Source organism: Papilio xuthus, unplaced genomic scaffold, assembly GCF_000836235.2.
Source record: "Papilio xuthus unplaced genomic scaffold, Pxut_1.1 DF824655.1, whole genome shotgun sequence".
NCBI lineage: Eukaryota > Metazoa > Arthropoda > Insecta > Lepidoptera > Papilionidae > Papilio > Papilio xuthus.
Window position 1 is genome coordinate 4,878,732 of NW_013533994.1, and position 21,777 is coordinate 4,900,508.

The 21,777-nt window shown below is 35.1% G+C and overlaps 2 protein-coding genes across 2 annotated transcripts; both read left to right on the forward strand.

Moving 5' to 3' along the window:
* Nucleotides 1-1,100: 1,100 nt before the first annotated feature.
* On the forward strand, nucleotides 1,101-12,680 carry LOC106127759 (sodium/potassium-transporting ATPase subunit beta-1). The gene is made up of 7 exons (XM_013325992.1): nucleotides 1,101-1,377; nucleotides 6,688-6,816; nucleotides 8,974-9,087; nucleotides 9,261-9,361; nucleotides 9,741-9,839; nucleotides 10,083-10,236; nucleotides 10,734-12,680. Exons 1-7 carry the CDS (start codon nucleotides 1,236-1,238, stop codon nucleotides 10,871-10,873), a joined length of 879 nt encoding a protein of 292 aa, XP_013181446.1. The 5' UTR covers nucleotides 1,101-1,235; the 3' UTR covers nucleotides 10,874-12,680.
* Nucleotides 12,681-13,740: 1,060 nt separating this feature from the next.
* LOC106127696 (sodium/potassium-transporting ATPase subunit beta-1) lies at nucleotides 13,741-21,323 on the forward strand. The gene is made up of 7 exons (XM_013325897.1): nucleotides 13,741-13,888; nucleotides 18,664-18,792; nucleotides 19,016-19,138; nucleotides 19,523-19,701; nucleotides 20,004-20,108; nucleotides 20,337-20,505; nucleotides 20,833-21,323. The coding sequence occupies exons 1-7, from the start codon at nucleotides 13,753-13,755 to the stop codon at nucleotides 20,940-20,942; spliced, it is 951 nt and encodes a 316-aa protein (XP_013181351.1). The 5' UTR covers nucleotides 13,741-13,752; the 3' UTR covers nucleotides 20,943-21,323.
* Nucleotides 21,324-21,777: the final 454 nt, after the last annotated feature.

Sequence of the window (21,777 nt, forward strand, 5' to 3'; positions counted from 1 at the left end):
ATCAGACAATTGTTTCTATGCGCTATATTAATAAATGTACAAACAAACAGCAGCACGGACGATGCATATTGTTGCGTGTTTCACTTATGATGCGATGTTAACATTTATTAACGAAACATAACACTGGAAATCATGATGCGTCAACTAAACGTGCCTATTTACATTTCATATAAATCTAAGCGGTTCGTGTGGAGTGTTCAAAATGAAAAATTATTGCAAGCTAATAGTTTTTTAATTTAGATAATAAAAACATGAACTTTTTTGTCTAAAATTGGGCAAAGGTCTCGTCCAATTTTAGCGGTTAACAATGAATTCGAACTAGGAAACGATTACGATAGGGCGTGGCAACACAACCATGGTAAAGTTAATGCAACACAATTGTGATCACATGTACTACAAATCTATCAATTTGTGCAAACGGTCCGACGTCAACACATCACTTCATTAGAGACGGTTGCCATCTTTTAATTCAACAGTCAATGTTCGTTGCTAACTAAAGTACATTACTGCTTATACTGTGAACCTACCTCGTTGGTCGCCGTTGTAATATGTATCGTATAGAATTAAAGCACTTGACTTGTAAACTGCAGGTCCTGGGTTCAAATCCCGCCATGTACTAATGTGTTTTTCGATTTACATATGCACATTTATCCGACGTACATCGTCGAACGCAAAGGAAAATATCGTGATGCAATACATAAGAAATTCAAAGATATGTGTGAAGTCTACCCGCATTGGGCCAGCGTTGTTGATGACTTAGGATAGGCTCCGAGCCTCTAATTGGAAACTTATAATGAGCTGATGATGATGATGATGTCATATCGCCTAAATGAGATTCTATTGGCAATAGCAATAGTACCATACTTCTCGAAGGAGTATTAGTAAATGATCAATTGTTAGATATAAATGAAAAACATACAATTTTATGTATTCCCATTTCCACATGTGTTGGTGACCTACACAAGTGGTGTTCCCATTAAGTATTACGAAATGTGAGCGAAATTCTGTAAACATTGTGCGGGCGATACTTGTTGGGTCGGCACTACACTGCAGCGGCACTTCATGCAAGTGACGTCACACACGTGCGTCCAAGCGCGCGCACGTTGCGTGCGTACGCGCAGTCGCATAAAAGCCCTCGATGCGAGTAGTCGCTTGTTAAATTGCTACTAATCGATGTTTCTATCGTAACGTAACGTGACATAAGTTGATTTTAATATTTTTTTTACGTGTAATAAATGGCCAGCAAGTCGAACGGTGTTGAAGGGTCGGAGTGGGCTCGGGCCCCACCCCCCACGGGGTCCTTTGGGGATAGAATTGCAAAAATTTTTTACGACCCCAGTGATGGAAGCATTTTGGGAAGAACGCCGAAGAGATGGGGTGAGATTTTTTTTGTGTAACTTCGTTTAAACTTACTGTCATCTTATAGTTTTTATTTTTTTATCTTACAATTATGTTTCTCAGTGTGCAAATTGTATTTTAAGTGAACAGTTTATATTAACTATTAGTTCCAATGTACATTGTATTAGAATAATCTATTTATTACATCACACAATGTACATATTCGTTGCTAACTAGCTGCATACGTCAATTATATCCATTATCAAATACCTAAATGTAATTAATCAAGGTCAAATGCCATTGACTTTTATATATTTTTAAACAAATGACAAGACAATAACAAATACTGGCTGAATGTATTTCGTTTTTTTTTTAATTGCAATCGGGCGATGTCAATAAATGGAGTAATTGATTATGTTCGCATGCGATGCCGCGTTACGCTCCAACTGACTCTAATCGACTCGTAAAATACTCTGAAAACGTCTCATAAATATGTCACTATGGGAAGTTTTTTAGCTTGTTTCCAAATAATTGTTTATAATTATTTGTCATCGAGAGTCCTTTAAGAGTTACTTAAGAAGCTGCTTAGTGTAGATTCCTTATACTACAAAATATACCATCTGATTGAGACCGTAAGCTCACCTAGTTTCCCGCCAATGGTTACTTTAACGATTTATTCGCTGAATCCTTTTTAACAGTAACAGTACGTGTCCTTTTCGGACAACCTATTTAAGATGAACTCTAAACTTTTGCAAAGTTGCAAAAAATTAATCTATAAATTATTGTTTAATAGTTCTTTGTAATAAATTCTACGACTTGTTTGGTTTTATATTAATTGATTCTTTTATCAAAGGTCACAAGGTATTTGTACGGCAGTATCGACATCTCCTTCAAATTTGTTCGCGTACTCAGCACGATAAGAAAGAATTTTGTTGAACATTTCTATAAGCAATAATTTTAATTAATAATAAAATAAAAAAAAATCAAAACTAGCTGTCGCCCTCTACTCTATCGGCTTGGAATTAAAAACAAAACGTTATAGGAGCCTATGTGTTCTTCCAGACTATATTCTACGTCTGTGCTAAATTTCATAAAGATCCGTTGAGCCCTTCTGGAGATATCTTTAGACATCCATCCATCTAAACTTTCGAATTTATAATATTATAATAGTAAAATGTAACATTAAATAAATGTATGAGATAAAATTTTAACGTCCGATTTTTAACAAACGAATGCAGATATTTTGGTATGCAAAAGAGACTGAATACTGGTCGTTTTTTCTAAGATATGTTTGTTTTCCCACAATTTATCGTTTCTTGGAGCGGCTGGATTCAATCTTCTTTACGATTTAGTGATAAAGAATACAAAGACATTTGTCTGGTTTATTTGTTAGTTTACATTTCGAAAGTAATTAAAAAGTAAATTATTCGTTTTTTTTTAAATATTTTATTTTATATCATAGATTTAAGACTATATGTAATTATAGAAATAAGGATGTATAATTAATTCAATTTTTATTAAAAAGTTGTGGAAATCAACGAGGCTCTTGGTCTATAATCTTTATTTTGTAGGTTATTATGTCATTAACCCCAGGGAAAATCGAGTTGGCCATGGTGATGCAAACTTTACAGCAAGATGGATAACATACTTTAAAGAATTTTTTGAATTCCGTTAACTATGCATATAAATGAAGCAATTACTTTAAATTGCATAGAAACCATAGAAATTTGTACACATTTGCAATTTTTTACTTCATTTTACTTCTACTACTACTTACTTATAACTTCTAATATAAATGCGAATGTTTGGATGGATGGATGGATGTTTGTTATAGATGTAGAACCAATACGACTTAGGGTCCTTCAAGAAGCGAGCCTATCACCACCTCAAAGTCCGGCAACGCATCTGCGGTTCCTCTGGTATTGCTGATGTCCATGGGCGTCGTTGAACACCTCGGTGTTCCCGCTGCTAGTTTGCCCTCTTCTGATATAAAAAAAAAGAAAAAAAAATACAGGCTGAAAGAACACATAGGCTAGTTTCCTTAATCCCGCGCGGACACAGTCGAGGGCGACAGCTAGTTGTATCATTATTCCTGATATATATTTCCATACCTAAATATTTATATTTACTGACGTTTATGATCATCTGTCTGCTTCCATTTGACAATTGCATAAGTTTTACACCTGACATTATAAAGACATAGTTATTGCGGTCATAAAAAACCGCAATAAAGTTCAATATTATTTATTCACGTATTATATAACCTGTCTATACGTACGAGGTTCCATTTCATTATTTTATCACGAGAGATGACGTTTAACTTAAATAAACGACAAGCAAAATAATTTCTGTGGTTGCGTTAACACAACTTTCTAAGTAATTTTTATCTTTTCTCCATAATTGATGAATTAAACGTTCCTATAGCTCAGGATCAATTAAGATTATTATACGGTTTGATGAAATGTGGATTACTGCACTGAAGTTCTTACATATTTTTAAAATATTAACTTTTTAAAGCGTTAATTGCTAACTTCACATCAGTCGATTAAACTTTGTACGAACTATATTCGCTTTGAAATGTAATGTGAGCAATCTGAGCGAAGGTCTTTATAGAAATCAATTCCGTTTGAGTTGTATGTGGGCCAGATGAATGTGTATAGAGGCCCTAGCGGCTCCCATCTGCATTCATTCGTGCCTATTGTAACTTCAAGGACACAACACAACCCGTTTTGTGTTTTAACATAGCAAGTATCGTGCTTTGTGAACAGATAAAGGTTTGGCCGAGGGTTTGTGGAAGGGTCGATCTCGCCTTGTGTTCAAGCTTGTATAAGTAGAAAACACGTTTTATTAATATTCTATTTATGTTATTTGGCTTTGAGTTATGTAAGATGTTTATTAGTTTGTGATTTAATGCTACAATCTTTAAATAACGTTGCTTATATTCAACGAAATAAATATACGAATTTATTGAAATTAACAATTTTGTAATACAATCTTATAGATTTAATATTTCGTACAAATATAAGGTATGTTCCCTTCCTGTATAACTCAATATAGGAAGAGGAAATGTCTTTCTATGCCTCCCCTCGTCTGTTCATTTAAGGAAGTCATGTCCGTTTAATAGTAGTAAAGCCAGCAACACCAACGTCTTTAGCACGGACGAGTCTCACCTGGTGTACACAGAAGACACGCCTCAATTGTCAAGCAATTCCTCGTACAGTCTGATCAGTGTGCCTGTCTGTTAATCCTTGTCGCGGCGGGATGTAATTGCTATTTCAGAAAACTCTAGAGTATATTTATTATAGTAAAATTTTACATCCAGTTATGTAAACAATATTAAATTAAAGCAACAAAACACACGTCGAATTCTCATAAACTAAAACGTGAGTATACAAGGGTTATTTATGTTTTGAACGTTCAGCACGTCACTACAAGATTCCTTCAACATTTGCTGAATTATAAACATGTTATTGTTTAAAATAAAATAACTGTGGATTTCGATTTTAGGAAGATTTGACGGATATTGTTGTCTCTGTTGTTTCAAAAGAGAATGCGAGAGATAGCATTGAATGTCAAAACAAGAGTCACTGCAGTGAAAATCTTCTGTTATAATTCAGTATTTAAATGTCTAGTTAACGTGTAATTATCATTTACTTAATTGTAATTACAAAATGAGATACCTTAGCAACGTGGCCTCAATAGATATGGAAATATTTGTTTTTATCTCAATTTTGTAATTAGCAACGTAAATTCCGACTATCATTATCAACGTAAATTCAGACAAAAGACATAGTCTAAAAGTAGTATAAAAAAACTTTGAAAAGCTTACATAAGAAATAAAATATATTTACTATTTACCCTTTTTAAAATCTAAACGGCATCGTTATTATAAAACTGTCCATTACTTTACGACTCTATAAAAAATATCATCATTACATATTTTATTAAATTCTTCATAGCTGTCACTTTTTGGCGGGAATCTGCACATTACGGCGGCCATTGTCGGTGTGGCCAGCACTTAAATACAAAACATAAAAATCAATTTATTTGCACTAAGGACGTAGAAATGCGTCCGAGTGCTATTTTAGGCGCCGCCACAACGGATTTAGCCGGTGCTTTCGTCACACGTATCGTCGCCGACATGGCGAATTGTTTCATTTTAAACTCTAATTGTTGTCAAATAAGGTATCAATTTGCGATCCAGGTGTTGGCTACCGCTTGCTCTTTTTCGTCATAGCGGTAGACTATTGCGTAAATTCAGCAATTGACATGGATACAGCGGCGAAGGGCTGACACCCTTCCGGTTGTTATTTGTCATACACAATTAATATTTATTACAATTACTATTTTCATATCATTCATATAAAATACACTTCATTAGTAATTGCATCACAGACAATAACTGATCCTTGTTATAAAAGAGCTGTTCCCGATCTAAGAAACCGGTACTTCTATTCAAAAAGTACCTACGTAATCCATGATTTCTTTTATTTAAATTTATTTTAAAATGTACGCTCTATTTAGGTCGATTGAGATAGATATGTTAATAGCCATTTGCCGATCTTATCGGGTCCAAATACGGCAGAAGTACATCACCTAAGAACGTGAACTTCTTAGTAAGGAATACATTTTCTAACTTATTGCTGGGGCATTGCCCTTTCAAGTCATGTGACCGATCAATATATTGGTGTTTGGCAAGCGACTTGGCAACAACATCGGAGTTTTTCGCATGTTATTCCCATTCCCTTACGTTCTTTTCTTAGTTTATGAGATAAATAGTTAACTTCCCGTGCCGACCACGCCTCGGCGATACCGTGTGCCCTTCGCTAGTGACGTGCGAAGACCGAATTAGTTCGCGGGCGATGTGTGCTCATCAAATTTAAATAGACTATAAAATCATAGACTGCCCTATTGAAATCACACCGTCTGTTGATCTAAACAGTAGATGTGTACGTTCGAGCGAGCGAAATTATGAATACAGTATTATTTCCTCTACCATTTAATACCAAGATGGTTCAGAACAAGTGTGTCGCCAACAGATAGAGATAGATAACACAAAAATAGTTGACAAGCGTTTTATTTGGAGTAAAAAATAATAATAGCTTAGCTCCCCTCCCCCCTCTTATCCGTCGGTTAGCGTTGATTTTGGTACAGAATAAAAATTCCTCCATCACGGGACTACAATATCCACTTTTTTCGACACAAATGCAACATCTATTTCCACTGGCGCTACTACTGTACAAAATTATAGACGCGCTAGAAGAACTTTAGTGTTAGTTTTTCAGTCAGCGGTCAGCTTTTAACTGGAAATAGACGTTTAGTTAATGAGGATTATATGTGTTATTGCAGGTATAGCAGTGGTGTTCTACTCGGTGTTCTACGCGGTGCTAGCTCTGCTGTTCTCACTGTGCATGGGCGGTCTCTTCCTAACACTGGACAACAACAAGCCTTCCTTCATACTTGACAGCTCATTGATAGGTGAGAGAGTTACAAATACATCCATCGCTTGAGTTGGCACGTGCGGTTTTAGAATATGCTTATTGCAGACGTGCCAATTCAAATGGCCAGTATAAATTACAGCTATTTATCTATTAGGTATTTAATGTTATTGGAGTTCAATATGTGATCGAATTGTTTTTAAAGCTCTTCACAAACTTTTAGAATTTATGTTAAACAGATCATTTTTACCTCTATAATATTTACATCTGCGGAAAGATTTCTGCATATCTGCATCTGCATCTGCATATTTTACTTATTGTTAATAACGTTTTCCTGCATTTTATACTAGTTTGAATGAATAAGTCATAAATGTTACGAGTGTTAGACATTTTTCCCGCTTAAAAGAATTTCAATTACCATAACTGGATTTTAGCTCGGACTTTAGTCTGCATTAACTAAACTTTAAGGATAAGATTTAGTACTGTACTATTTATTTACTACTAGTATTAGAGTACATTTATTGCTCGGAAAAATACTGTATTTCATAAATAGTCATACGGAAAAAACTATAGCAATAAATTAACGCTTAAAACAATTGATAATGCATTTTCCTTGTCGATTACAATGAAGCATAAAAATATAATTTTCACGCGTGCCACAATTTAATTAACTCTATGTTACGTGCAACTAGGGTTACCATATTGGGCCGCGGACGAGAGCGAAAGCGTGCCCGTGGTCCCGTCCCGATGCGTTGGAGGAACAGAGGGGTTTAGTGGGTATGCCTCCGCTATGGAGGAGAATCCCACATAACTACCGCGTCCCCCCCGGGGCGCGGAGTATGCATAAAGCATTCCCCTCTGAAAAAAAAGGGTTACCATATTAACATGACAAAAGTAGGATAAGTCGGAGACTTTTAGTCCATCTTCTTTATTATAACAGCTAAAAAGAAATCTGAGAAATTATTAATTTAATTGATATTCATATTTAAAAAAAAAAACAGGAATGTCCGCCCAAAAAGCTGGTAGTCATATACTATAGCAAATTCACTGGTAACAGTTAAAGTGGTAAAGGATGCTAGTAATTTAAACTAGGGTTAAATTTTTATACTCTTGTTAAAACAGGTAATTGAGATCTATTCAAAAGGTCAACTTCATTGTAAAATTCCATAAAATGTTATGTTCATTTAAATATAAGGCTATCTTTAATAATATAATATAATACTAGTATAGTATTTAATAATATAATGTTACTAATATTATAAAAGCTAAAGTTTGGATGGACGGATCGATATTTGTTTGATGGTATCTACCGAACCTCTTAACGGATTTTGATGAAATTCGGCACAGATGTAGAAAATAATGTGAAAGAATATATAGGCTACTTATTGTTTTTTTTAATAATGCGCGGAAGGAGTTACGGGCGACAGTTAAAACTTATTTAAATTGTTTTAACAATATTGAAACATTATTTTCGCCCTTAGTAGGGACCACCGGCGTCAGTTTCAGACATAGTCGGTGCCGTCTTCGGATAAACTCCGAAGACGTGACTCAGACGTAAGTGTTAGTTAGTTCTTAATTATTTTATAATACTAATATAATATTGTATTATATGTGGTATAGATGAGAGCAAGGAATGTATAGTTACAGATATATAGGTATCTAGTTGTGTTAGCAGTGGAAACTCACTATAAAAATGTGAAAGAACATAATATTAAACTGTAATGTAATATTACATTTAAATATCACGTGTTTCTAAATGCAAAATGTATTGTTATGTACAAGTTGACAAAGATTATGCCGTCGTATGGATTAGTGCAAACACTACACTATATTGCGTCGACAAATATTTTGCAACTAGTGATGCGAAACACACAAATATTATCGACAAAAATACAAATAAAGTGCAGCTCCAATTTTCCTACTTTTTAAAGTCCAAAACATTCTATAAAAATTCGTTAATAATCCTTTTTTTGAGAGATTTTCTGGAGGAGAGAAATGTATTTTAATTACGTGAAATAGGAAGGAAAATTGTTTAATTAATCAATACGGGCTTCTCTGTATGCCTCGACGCCTTGATAACTGAGCTTTTCATTTAAAGTAACTTACAAGTAACATATACGTCTTTTAAGTCAACCCATTAGGGTTGTAACGACATGATAAATATCACTTGATTTACATTTATTTATATTAATTGCAGGTGCCAACCCTGGTGTGGCGTTCAGGCCGCTGCCGGCGGATGGTGTGCTGGTCAAAATCACTGATGATGCCTCCAGTGATAGATATATTAAAGAGCTTCAGGAGTTTTTATCACGTGAGTCCATTTCTAAAAAAGAATTTACATTTTTTTAATAGAAAATTCTATGAATTTGTTAGAGATCGTACCTGGTCGACATAACTGGGGAACTAAAAGTAACCTACTTTGATTATGCTGGTACTGAATATTAACCTTAAGTTTAATAGTACCTATATTTTATAATTTTTCAGCATACAAAAACGAGAGCTGGTTCACATCTAAGCGTAGCTGTTCAGCCGAAGACAACTATGGCTTCCCAGACGCGCCTTGTTTTTTCATCAAGTTGAACAGGGTGAGTGGCCAAAAAATCTACATAATTTGAGACAAGAAACTTGAATCTATCTCTCACAGATAGGTCGAGAACAGCCTCCTTGGAGTTTTAATCTATTGGCAGTTGTTTTTTATTTTTATATAATACATTAAATTCTAAGGTGTTTATCTTTGCTAGAATTCGAATACCAGTCAAATTTTTAACTGTCTACCAATTAGGTCGGTACATACAAAGAACTGTGTCGAATATCATGGAAAAAACCATGAAGGTTAATGTGTGCTATTCGATTGAGTAGACGTAATATTATCATCGTAAAAATAAATTGCTGATGACAAAAATATATAAAGAATTGTGGTCAATAAAAGTCACATAAAATTTATGTAATTACCATCGTTTACAGATTTACGGATGGAAGCCAGATTTCTATGAACTAAATTCGTTGCCGTCAGACATGGACAGTAGTCTAGTGGAATACATCACAGCCCTGCCCGCTAATGAGGTAGGCAGCGAGGAAACAAAAGATTTTTATTATTAATGCTTTGTTTCATAATAATTAGGACAAGTGACCGTTATACCAAATATCAAACTCTCATGTTATCTTTGCTAAAGAAAGTACAAAACTAACTTATTCATTGTATTTCTCTATTAAAACAGTATTCTCAATTTAAATAATTTTTCAATTTACACATTTTGCAATATTTTTTTTATATTGTTACATTTATTTATCTTCTCATTTCTACAGCTTGAGCAGATCTGGATCTCTTGCTGGGAGGAGAAGTTGAACGAAACAAAGATAGAGTATCCGTGGGGCATGGGTCTGCCGGGCCGGTTCTATCCGTTCCTCAACCAGGCGGGATACAACAGCCCGCTCATACCGGTCAAAGTCACACCATCAGGTACATATATTTACCATTAATTGTAATGTGTTTTAGTAACTTTTTGACCCACCTAACATAACCTAACCCACCCTACGATTAAATATCTGATGATAAGTGATGAAGTTTTAGATTACCCCTCCTACAATACCTAAAATCAAGTATATCGATATTAAAAAAAAATATATAGGGCCTAGCCGACGCCCGCGACTCTGTCTGCGCCGAATCACAAAAACTTAATAAGTAGCCTGTGTTGATGAAGATTCGCTGAGCCGTTCTGGTGATATCTTCTAACAAATCCATCCATCTAAACATTCGCATTTATAATATTAGTATGATATATTAAGAAATAAAAGTAAGATTATTATAGAAAAAGGGTCTTGACAGACGGACGGACGGACAACAAGTTGATTCTATAAGGGTTCCGTTTTTTTCCTATGAGGTACGGAACTCTTAAAACGTAACATTATATGGTTTACACTGCGATACATTATGATGGCTATCTTTTTCTATTCTAGTGAGAAACGAAACAGCGGTGATTCGCTGCCGGGCGTGGGCAAAGAACATTGAATACAACAAAAGTCTGAAGGAGCCGTCAGGTTACACTCGGATACAGCTACAACTGGGACAGTACGAGAAACTTGCAGCAGACATATAAGTACGGATATTTCCTGGCATCGATCCAGTTCTTAGAAACAACGTGGTCACCCTATTGCATAGTTGAAGACGATTTTAATATTCTCATCAATCCTGTGAGTTAATTTGTATAGTAAGTAGTTCCATTTGGCTATAGCTAAGGGATGTTATTACAAAATGTGACGTCATAAGTTTAATAAAGTAAGGCCGCTTGTCCACCAACACCGTCACCGGCTCCGACACCGTCACGAGCTAATTTTAGTCCGTGATTAAAATGACGTGACGGCGGTGAATTGTTCACAGCGACGATCTCGGAGATTCAATGTTGGGGGACAAACGGCTTCGCTTGTAGTCTCCTTGACGAGTCTACACCTGGATGAATTAATAAATAGTTGGGTTAATAAAAACTAAAGATGCATGTTATTTTATTTATTTTAGTGTCTGTATGTTTTTCATGTGTTTATTGACCAATTATTTGTACCTATTAAGTACAAAATTGAAACGCGAGTGTAAATAATTGTGAATTTAGAGAACTATAAGTTTTCACGGCCTTCATTTAGAATACTTGTATAAAACGTAATGATAACACACTGTTTGACGTACATTTTTAGATTAATAATAGATATAAATATTGTTTTTAACCCTACGCTGAAGAGTTGAAAAACTTATATATGTAAGTTTACCTTTTTATGATTGACATATAGAATTTATTTATCACTTAGTGAGATGTGTAATGCAAACAACAACATATAATAAATAGGCATTTGACCCACCTGTTAGTGGTTAGTGTGTTAATATATTGATTTTCATTTCTATTACATTTAAGAAGCCTTTACCCTTCTTTAGAACCACTAAGGCTCGGCGCTGACGGGCTACCGACCACAGCCACCGGTGACCAGATACAATCACACAATTCTTCTTACATTTGTGTGAACTGGTTGTCGATTGCCACCGGTGGCTGTGGTCGGTGCCTCTGTGCCGAACCTTAATCAATTACAGTTTTGTCGCTTCTTACGGTGAAGGAACATCGTGATGCAACCTGTACATTTCTGCGTAGAAATTCAAAGATATATGAGCCAGCGTTGACTATGTCTCACTTACTCCTAATTTAGGGTAGGCTTCGAGCTCCACAGTGGGGACGTGTAGTGTGCCGCTGATAAAGATTATTGCCAATTACCTATGTTATTAAAACTGCCTTTTACCTTAAAAATATTTTCAACACTTCTATTTGTCTGGCAGTATATCATTTAATATGATAGATTTCATTATAATGTTGTTCTTTTTTGTCATGAAAGTGTTTATATCACCACTACTGTAAGTGTAAAGGAATACTTCCTTTTGTAATTACTAACTACATATTATATTTATAGGTTTTTCGGCAGTAAGCTATAGACGTTAAGGTTTAACTGAACAGAGTGGCTATACAAAGTGCATTCGGTCCAAAGATATTTTAAAAAGAACTTCAAAAATGTATAGAACTGACATTCGATAAGTAACGTGATTGTTGCGCCTCAGTTTTGTACATTTTTTAAATTCGTTATTGAATCGTTTTGAAGCGAATTCACTTTGTCTGGCCCTTAGTTCGTCAGTTAAAACTTAACTAATGTAGTGGCCTTTAAAAACTAATTTTAAATTGACAGCCCATTAATGTTTACTATTGATAGAATAAAAATAGGAATTAATTTAATAGCAAAATTGTTAGATAATTTACTTTTATTCCTTATTTAAAATGTTTGTTTAATTTTAATTTTGTTAGTCCAAAAATGCTTTTTCCTATGAACAAAATTATTTAAAATAAGATATTTGCATTTCCTTATTGAATACCTAAAACTTATTGTCGTATTTAGGAAATAATATATTTATTATGAAACTAAAGTTAAATGAGTTAAAATTGAATAAGGTAAATGTCATTTAAAATTTTTGTATAAATTAATATAACATTTGAATGTTTGTTATAATTTTTGGTATGAATTATTTTATTTATTTGTAATAAATAAATTAAATAAGTAATGTTTATGAGTTTTCTTTCCTTTGTTTCTTCACGAGTTACACTTTACCTCTCAGAATTCACTGCCCTACTCATGATTGTTAAACGTTCCATATGTACATTGTAGAGCGCCATCTATCGGCTGTGTACTGTAATTAAATCTTTGATAAAAGAACAACGTTAGAAATCGAACTTAATATGAAATTCTTCTGCAAAGACACCTCCAACATACATATCCGAGTTACATTGTTTAGGAAGATATCACAATATGCGTTTAGACAAGTTTTTCAACAGTGGAAATCCACCTTTAGATTGAATATATCAGTCTATGTATGTAATAATAGTGTTCAGGTATCAGCAATAGAACTTATTAATCCAGGTAAGTTATCTTCCGGTGTATGTCAGTGTCAACCGGGAGGTTACTTAGCTAAGTAGCCGGTGCGGGGCGGCGAGGGGCGGCCTGAGGGCGGATGGAGGGATAATTGGTACCGGAGGGCCGGGGCGGGCGGGCGGCGCCGGTTGTCACTAGATTTGGGTGGATAGCGGCCTTTTTAACATAGATTATGTACGCAGATGGCAAATAAAAAAATTCTTGTAGCCGTAGGTTCGTTACCTAGTCCCTATAGTATGTTTTAATTAGTTTTTGCTACAGAAATAGAAATTTTTGCATTAGAGAAATTAAGAAAATTTTGTATACAAAATTGCCTTTAATAAGTTTCTTACACCTTGTATGGGTTATTATATATTATTTTATATAATTAAAGTAGTAGGAAGACGTTATTGTTAAATGTATAAGTAGATAGTCTCTCAGATGCAAAATTAACTTAGGTACAAAACTCGCGTAGATTCGCAATATGTACGTGGTTGGGCGAGTCGGAGGCAGCTTGTCAGTGCATCGTGAGGCAGCGAGGAGGATGGGCGCCGACAAAGCCAACGGAGTGGTCAACTACTGCCGCCGCCCGCCGCAGCGCCCTCTGCTTCAGAAGATACGCTACGCGATATGGAACCCCGAGGAAAGGACCTTCTTAGGACGAACGGGACATAGATGGGGTAAGTTTTTTACATACATATTTATGAAAACATTTAAATATGAAACTTTATGCGTAATTAAAATTCGGAATGTTAATGAAGTAAAAATAGTTATTTTTTCAATTACGTTTTCAGTTACGGTGTATTTAAATAATTCTTAAGTATTTTTTAAACAGAATACGTTAAAGTTTAGTACATCAAGTTGAACAAGGAATAGAACTCCGACCATCGAATTGAAAATCGGATCGAATTATGATCTGCTGGGTTATTCTACTTCTTCGTGTGTTAAAGTGGTTTAATAGAATAGTATTCATAGTACTATTTAGCATTTAGTATTCTAAAGTAGATGTAGTAGACTAGAGTAGTGTTTAATTTCAATTTCGAGATAATTTTCCATAAATTATCTTTCATTATAGTTCGTTACTCAAATATTTTTACGTTTCGTTTTATAAAAGACTAACTTTTAGCCGTGACTTCGCCAGCGCGGAATTAAAAAAACTGTTCTACATATATTTCGAATTTCCGCGAGATTCATCCGGCCCTCTAGTAATACCTTCTAAGAAACATACATTCATCCAAACATTCGCATTTATAATATTAATAAGATCGAAACCTCTTTGGTGAAATATTTTAAATTGATTTATAACATTTATAATTTATTAATAAAATGTAGGCAATATATTCCAGTGACGAGATTCACTTTGCCTTCACGTATGTTTACCCTTCCCGTACACCGGCTTTGCGAAATTTAGGCGATGACGTCATCCACACGTCAAAATTATTACAACCCGGATATAGTTTACATCAAAGTAATTCCTATCTTTATGTTATATTAATTTCACATTGAAATATAAATTTATATCTAGTTTTCATAAACGAAAGAAACATAAACAAACCAATACATATCTGCAATTTTCAATACTTACGAGAACTACTAATGCCTTTGAAAAAATAGGGTTACATGTGTCTCGCTAAAATCATGGTAAAACTCAAGAGCCATTCCGAGGGTCTTGAAATCTCCAATGGAGAACACCAAGGTCCTCTGCGATTTGCTCTAGGTCCCTGGTAGGAGCTGTAGGTAATTTGAGGCTGTTATATTGACGCAAGATTAAAATGGAACCTTGTTAAATGATATATCAATGCATGTACCACCTCAACAACTTGTATAATGTGTATTAAGACAAATAAGTGCGTCTGTGTAATTCTACGGTTACATTTTATCGGCTGCGGTTTGCCCCAACCTCGCTCCTGTCATATGATATCAAAGCAATATAAAAAATACATACTTAATAATTACGTTTATATTAAACGCACTTATAGTCTAATGAGTTTGTTTTACTGTCCTTTGACTTCCGGATCGAATACTTACTAATAATGTTAGTAAATTTTTATTAACATTAACGGCCCCATTTAGAGTTGTTTAGTTGCTTAGTTTTTCGATTTCTAAAACTTAATTCAAAGCAAAGACTCCGTATGCGACAGTAAGTCATTTATTAAGTGCTAGCTGTCGCCCGCGACTCCGTCTGCGTGGATATATAAAAAACCTTAATATATAAATAAGTTAAATAAAAAGCTGCTCTTCAAGGCATAAATTCGAAAAGAAAAAAAAAACAGTAAATAGTATCCTATATCCGTCTCCTGGCTGTAAGCTACCCCTCACCAATTTTCAGCCATATCGGTAAAGCCGTTCTTGAGTTATAAATAGTGTAACTAACACGAGTTTCTTTTATATTTATAAGGTTTTAGTTTTTTTACGACGAAGACGTTTAGAGAATACAGGGAAGAAGTGAAGGTTTTTGTATAGTTATTCGTTTTGTTTTATCATTAATGGTCTATTCTTCCTTCCACAGCTTTTTTAATGATTTCTTGTTTTCTTTACTTTCGTCCAGAGTATTACTAATATCCTCAATGCAAGTATCTGTTCAATCGTATTTCAATTCAATATTTCACATATAAGCAGACGAAAGATCGAAGTGAATCACGTCGATACGCCGCGACTATTTTAAACCAAAAGCTGATCGTAACTCACCCAGATATTTGAAATGTTCTACAAATTGTATAATATTTTATTTGAATTCAGGTTAACTCAGGAATTTTTCGATAGATGAAGAGTAATGGCTTATTTTCCTACACATTATTGACGTAAGATTAAAATATGCAGCAGTTATTTTTATGTTTAACATGACTTTGACAGCTAGTATGTTGTTACCGTAAAATTCCAGTGCGGTAATATATATATATATATATATATATAATTGTCTCTGTTTATTTCACAGGGCAAAAAAGGATAAAAATATCAATAGAATGACATTAATTTATTCTAGGATATAATCGTTATCAAGTTGGTATAAAAGCAATTATTAAAATGATATGAAGGATACCTGATAGTTAAAATGTCATCAAGTGATAACAATCAATTGAACAAGTAATTTGTGGACGTGTGCGTTGTCTCTGTTAAGATATTATCTGCTTATGAAACATTTGGACTTTCTTTCTTTACGTTTTTTAAAGTTTCAAAGGAAATAATTGAAAGCAAGATGTAGTATAAATAAAGATATCTTCCTTCATCGTTTAATCATACTCCATCGTGAAATACACAGTAACACAGACAGGCACAGACAGTATTAGATATGCCGTCTAAGCTAACTGAAGCCTTTTTAACTAAGTTTAGTCCAAGATGTTAGAGAGGAGTCAATAAAGCTAAAGTTATCCCAATTGACAAAAAGCTCTACTTATTTTAAAACATGGATTTCCCACTAGCAAAAACCCGTTGATTGGTAAATTGGCAATAGTGACTCCAGATGTCGACCTCGCCACACTTGCTTTCTTCTCAACCATCAATTTGCACTCAGAAATAGCGGGTCATGGGCTGTTTACTCTTCCACATAAACCACGGCTAAACGCGCACCGAAAACTACACTCAGATCTAATAATAGTCCAATACGTTAGGTATTCTAGACTGCGTTATGTTGCCCTAAAAACACTCTGCTGGCTCTCATATATCGACAAAATAATACAGGATAAAACAAGAGTTACTACACTACTATACATTCAGATATAGGATGCTCTAGTTATCAAAATGTCACCCTGTAACTCGTAAGTTATGTAAACAGGTATATAAATGACGTAAACATATCCTCATGTATTCAGTTGTCCCTTGTGCTAACATTTGCTATGTCCAGTTAACTTCGTTTGTCCGCAATAAGTGACGGCAGGTAAACAGAATTACATCGATCTCTATTACTCTGTGGCACGCAATGTATAAGTAAATGTGTTAGCTAAGGTTTTGTATTCATTCGGGAATAAATAAAAGAAGTTAAGAGTTTGGAACTTTACATTGAAAACTTTTACTGAATTACCAAGTACTTTTTCTTCTCCTATCACCTGTTAAAGCGTATCTAAAATCATTTACTTACTTTATAGATAAGACTTGTCATTCTCTCCTCGAGTACCTCGATGTACCTAGATCTTCTGTCTCTGGTCATAGACTTACTAAAATATAGATATGAAATAATTTTGCCATTGAAAAAACTGACCTAATAAAACGTTCAAATCTACCAACATACGTCAAGTCGTAAACGAAAATAGGAATACGGCTTGGTAACGAGCGAACTACATACATATAAAATACTGTAGTCCGTCTGTACATCAAGTACAGTAGTTTGTTCAAGGCGGGGGTGGTGACCTCCGCCCTCCCCCCGACCTCCCTCCGCCACAATGACGCACCTTGGGAGAGGCTTCGATAAAAGCTGTAATGAAATTGCTTCATTCACTTTATTGCTCGATCAGAAATGTTTATTCTTGTCTTTGTGCGGAAAAATGTCTTTTAATTGCTTCCAAATTTCCTCAACGGGCGATATCGTACTTTTGGTAAAGTAACCCACAATTCTGCTAAAACAATTTTGTTTTTTTTTTTAGTTTTACAACGGTGAATAACTCAAATTTTGACTGCTAACATTAGTCTTTTTGATTTTGAAGTTCTAACCATTAAGTAACTAGTATGTCTGAAGGTTCCTCTGCATCATAGAATGATTATAAACTTCGCTACATCACATTTTAAACAAACAATATAAAAGGCTCTAATGAAATAATAACAGTATGTTTGTGACAGAATAATCGTGAGTTTCCACTGCCGAAACAAGTCTACAAAACATGTTATTATCTCTGATTTTTCAAGGAGAATGAAAATGATTAATTTATTTCCGTACAGATGTTTCGCCAGTGGAAACCCGGGCTAAGGAGGCTTGTAATACAACTTGTTGACAAAGAGGTGCTAACACGCACGCAAGAAATGCTTGCCTTTACAATTTTATACAATTAGCACTTGACATTGCAACTTTTATATTTATGTGTTGAATTAAATGCATTTCATGTACATTACATTAAATCGTATATAGCAATAAAGAACTTTTTTAAATACGTCTCATTGTATTTTTTTTATATCGTAATCGCTGAAATAGCGAAGTGACCGTTGCCCATAGACATACGCAATTGCTAATGCGTTGCCTACCTTTAATCTACGGAGGAGAGGATGCACAGAAAGAAAATATTTGCCCTTCCCATGCATCCTCTCATCCGAAAAGTCCACTTCCACTTCCCACCTTTTCCTTATAAGAAAAAGGGTGGGAAAGGAAAGAGAACTTAATTAGGCCTCCGGAACGCACACATATCAGACGAAACGCGGAATTTTAATAGGTGTTTTAAAATTGTAGTAAAACGTGATGTTTGACATAATTACACACTTTCTTTTTAATTAGTTTGTGCAGGAATGTTAACATGGTGAATTTTTGTTGCAGGTGTAATAGGTCTGATCTACCTGGTGATGTACATCTGCATCATCATCTTCTTCTCCATCTGTATGTGCGGCCTCCTTGCCACCATGGACGACAGGATACCGTACTTCACCCTCGCTGACTCCATCATAGGTAAATCATCATATTTGTCATCAGATCAGGTGACATTTGACATAAAAATAATGCAGAATTTCCGCCAAATGAATGCTTAAAGCAGTCCGTGTACATCGGCCCTTAGTAAACAATCCGATCCTTTATGTCTTTTCTTTTACCAGTTATGTTGTTAATTATTCTCAAAGTTACCATAAAAATAAATATTTTTTGCTATAAAATAATTGTATTTAATATTCATCAGGTGATAATCCCGGCATGGGTCACCGTCCACTAGTGTTCGAGGAGGGCGCGTTGATCTGGTACGACGCAGACAACGCCTCGCAGTACGAGAAGTACGTGCGAAACATCGACCAATTCCTTGCACGTGAGTCTACCACATTATGTTTTATTGCTATGCTTTTACGATGCCCCAAATATAGGATTGAGTGCCTTGTGGGTTATGTCTGATCGAACACGAGGACAAATGTATGCCAATTTTATAGGAGACTAGAGCCATGAAATGTGGTTCAAAAATAAGATCTAGTTTGTAGAATATGAAATGAATTCTTATTTGCTTCTTTTGAAATTTAACAACTCTCTACGTCTATTCTGCAATAAGGGAGACCCTTAGTGACCAATTAAAGACATCGCAGAAGGAAGACACTTTTGATTAGATAAAAATCGCTAATATTTAGTTGCTCTGCCTTCTGTAATTTATCAAATAAAGAGATTCATACGTTTTCTTAAAATGTTACCAATGAATCCGCAGCGTACGATAACAAATCGCTACTGGTGACGCGGGGTGAGAACCAGCGCGAGTGCGGGGAGGTAAAGCCGCCGCGCGCAGAGGTGTGTGCCTTCAATACCAGCCTGTTGGGGCCCTGCGCTCATAAGCATGCTTACGGCTACCCTGCCAGGACACCTTGTATCATCATCAAGCTAAATAAGGTTAATACATTTATACATGTTTACCACAATATTTGGTGAAATCTAAAGTCATTCATCGCATTTTTATCTTACGAACTTTCTCTGATTACAAAACTAACTTCGCACACAGAAAGCAGATACGCTATTAATTATTGTGTTGTCACTAGTTGCATCAGTAAAGGATAAAATAAATAGTCTCCAAGGGAGCTTCCTAGTATAGGTTGAGATTAAGAAATCTACATTAAGGAATGATTAAGCAACATTACACAACTTTGAATGTAGCAGTACTTGTAGTTAATGAAGAAATAACGTTTATTTTTCAGTTGTACGACTGGAACCCCATATTTTACGACGACCCCGCGGCGCTGCCGCCCGGCATGCCGCCAGACATCAAGGAGTACATAAACAAGACAACCACGCAACAAGAAGTTAGCACCATTAGAATTATCCAGCTTTTTTACATTATTTAAATTCAAGGCGGCTCTTTGTATCTCTCTCTAGCCATCTACGAAAGCGATGACCTCCTTCTTTTTGAAGTAGGCTAAAAATACTTGATTGCTGTTGGTTGCCATACAACCTATGTGACCTTTTATTAATCCCTTAGTATATAAGCGTGATTTCATAACAATTAAGTGCTTAACTAATACGTGTTGCAGCGTCGCAAGGTGTGGGTGTCGTGCGCGGGCGAGCGGCCAGCGGACGTGGAGGCTCTAGGCCCGCTGCGCTACTGGCCCTACCCTGGCCTGCCAGAGACCTACTTCCCATACGACAATACGCCTGGCTACCTCAGTCCGCTAGTCGCCGTGCAACTACTCAAACCTACTCGTATGTATTTATGTTTTTGTATTGAATTGCTCCGGCAAAGCTTTAGCGTAGGCTGTTGTTGGACGACCGCCCAGGACGCTGGACAGGGTCAGCTTATCTTAGCGTAGTGGTCGAAGATTTTCAAAATATGTTTACTTTATTTATCCAGACGATTTTTTACTAAAGAACTACTAAATTCCTGTAGTACTTAAACATTTCCTTAAACTAAAGTTTTCTTTTTCAGTGCTTCGATTCATCTGTTCATGCATGCATTCATTTGTTTATTAACTTCTAGGGCGCTTACTGTATCATGAAGGTGTTACAACACATTGTTATGTTATTCCACAGTGCACCAGATTATAAACATCCGCTGCCGCGCGTGGGCCCGCAACATTCGCTACACGGAGAGCCTCAAGGAGCGACTCGGCTCCACGCATCTAGAGATAATGATCGACTGAACATCGGGACCAATGTATCTCTAGTCTTACAAGTAGCACGGGTTTGGAACTCATTTATAACGACAAATGCACACAATTTTTTAAAAATTTAACTTCAATTTTTTTAATAAAATTATTTATTGGAGTTAAAAATTAAATTAACCCTTATGTAATACATAATACGAGTATGTAATTGTATAAGTAGTTCCACCCCATTTATGTATAGCTTGTTAGCTGTGATGTGCCTTATGTGACACTTGTTCAAACTTGTGCAAAATTTGTGCAAACTTGTGTAAACTTGTTCAAACTTGTGTAAACTTGTGCAAACTTGATGTTAAGTAGCAAATTTAATGCTGATAAGTTTGTATGGATGGACTTAATATTAATAATAAATATTTTGAATGAAGCGTATCAAAATAAAATAGTAAAATTTATAATTGTGACAAATATTAAAAGAGAATGAGGTTTTTTGAAATAACAGAGATATAAATTTGTTAACAACTTAACTTCTAATATCTGCCTCAACAACTTTTACAAGGATTCTGAGATTGTTTTTATTTTTAGACATTTTTTTTTATTTATTCAATGAAGTGTGACTGCGTGGTATCGTACTGTTTATGTTCGATGTTTATTGATGTTGATTGTAATAAATGTATTAAAAACATATAGATTTTTCATTTAAAATAACTGATGTAATTATTTGTCAGCTAAAGGTGGCTTTTTAGTAGTTATGTTAAATGTCTACAGTTTTAGACATTATTAGTTAAAATACTTTGGCAAATTGAATATGCGGATCGCCAGCGCTTTTGTTACAAAGTCAAATGTCAGAATGATTAGTGATGGGACATAAATGTCG

Excerpts from the sequence above, each read along its gene's own strand:
- LOC106127696 (XM_013325897.1), top strand. The coding sequence starts at position 13,753 with ATGGGCGCCGACAAAGCCAACGGAGTGGTCAACTACTGCCGCCGCCCG. Across the intron at positions 18,793-19,015 it reads CCTCGCTGACTCCATCATAG|GTGATAATCCCGGCATGGGT; the intron begins GTAAATCATCAT and ends AATATTCATCAG. Across the intron at positions 19,139-19,522 it reads CATCGACCAATTCCTTGCAC|CGTACGATAACAAATCGCTA; the intron begins GTGAGTCTACCA and ends ATGAATCCGCAG.
- LOC106127759 (XM_013325992.1), top strand. The coding sequence starts at position 1,236 with ATGGCCAGCAAGTCGAACGGTGTTGAAGGGTCGGAGTGGGCTCGGGCC. Across the intron at positions 6,817-8,973 it reads ACTTGACAGCTCATTGATAG|GTGCCAACCCTGGTGTGGCG; the intron begins GTGAGAGAGTTA and ends TATTAATTGCAG. Across the intron at positions 9,088-9,260 it reads GCTTCAGGAGTTTTTATCAC|CATACAAAAACGAGAGCTGG; the intron begins GTGAGTCCATTT and ends ATAATTTTTCAG.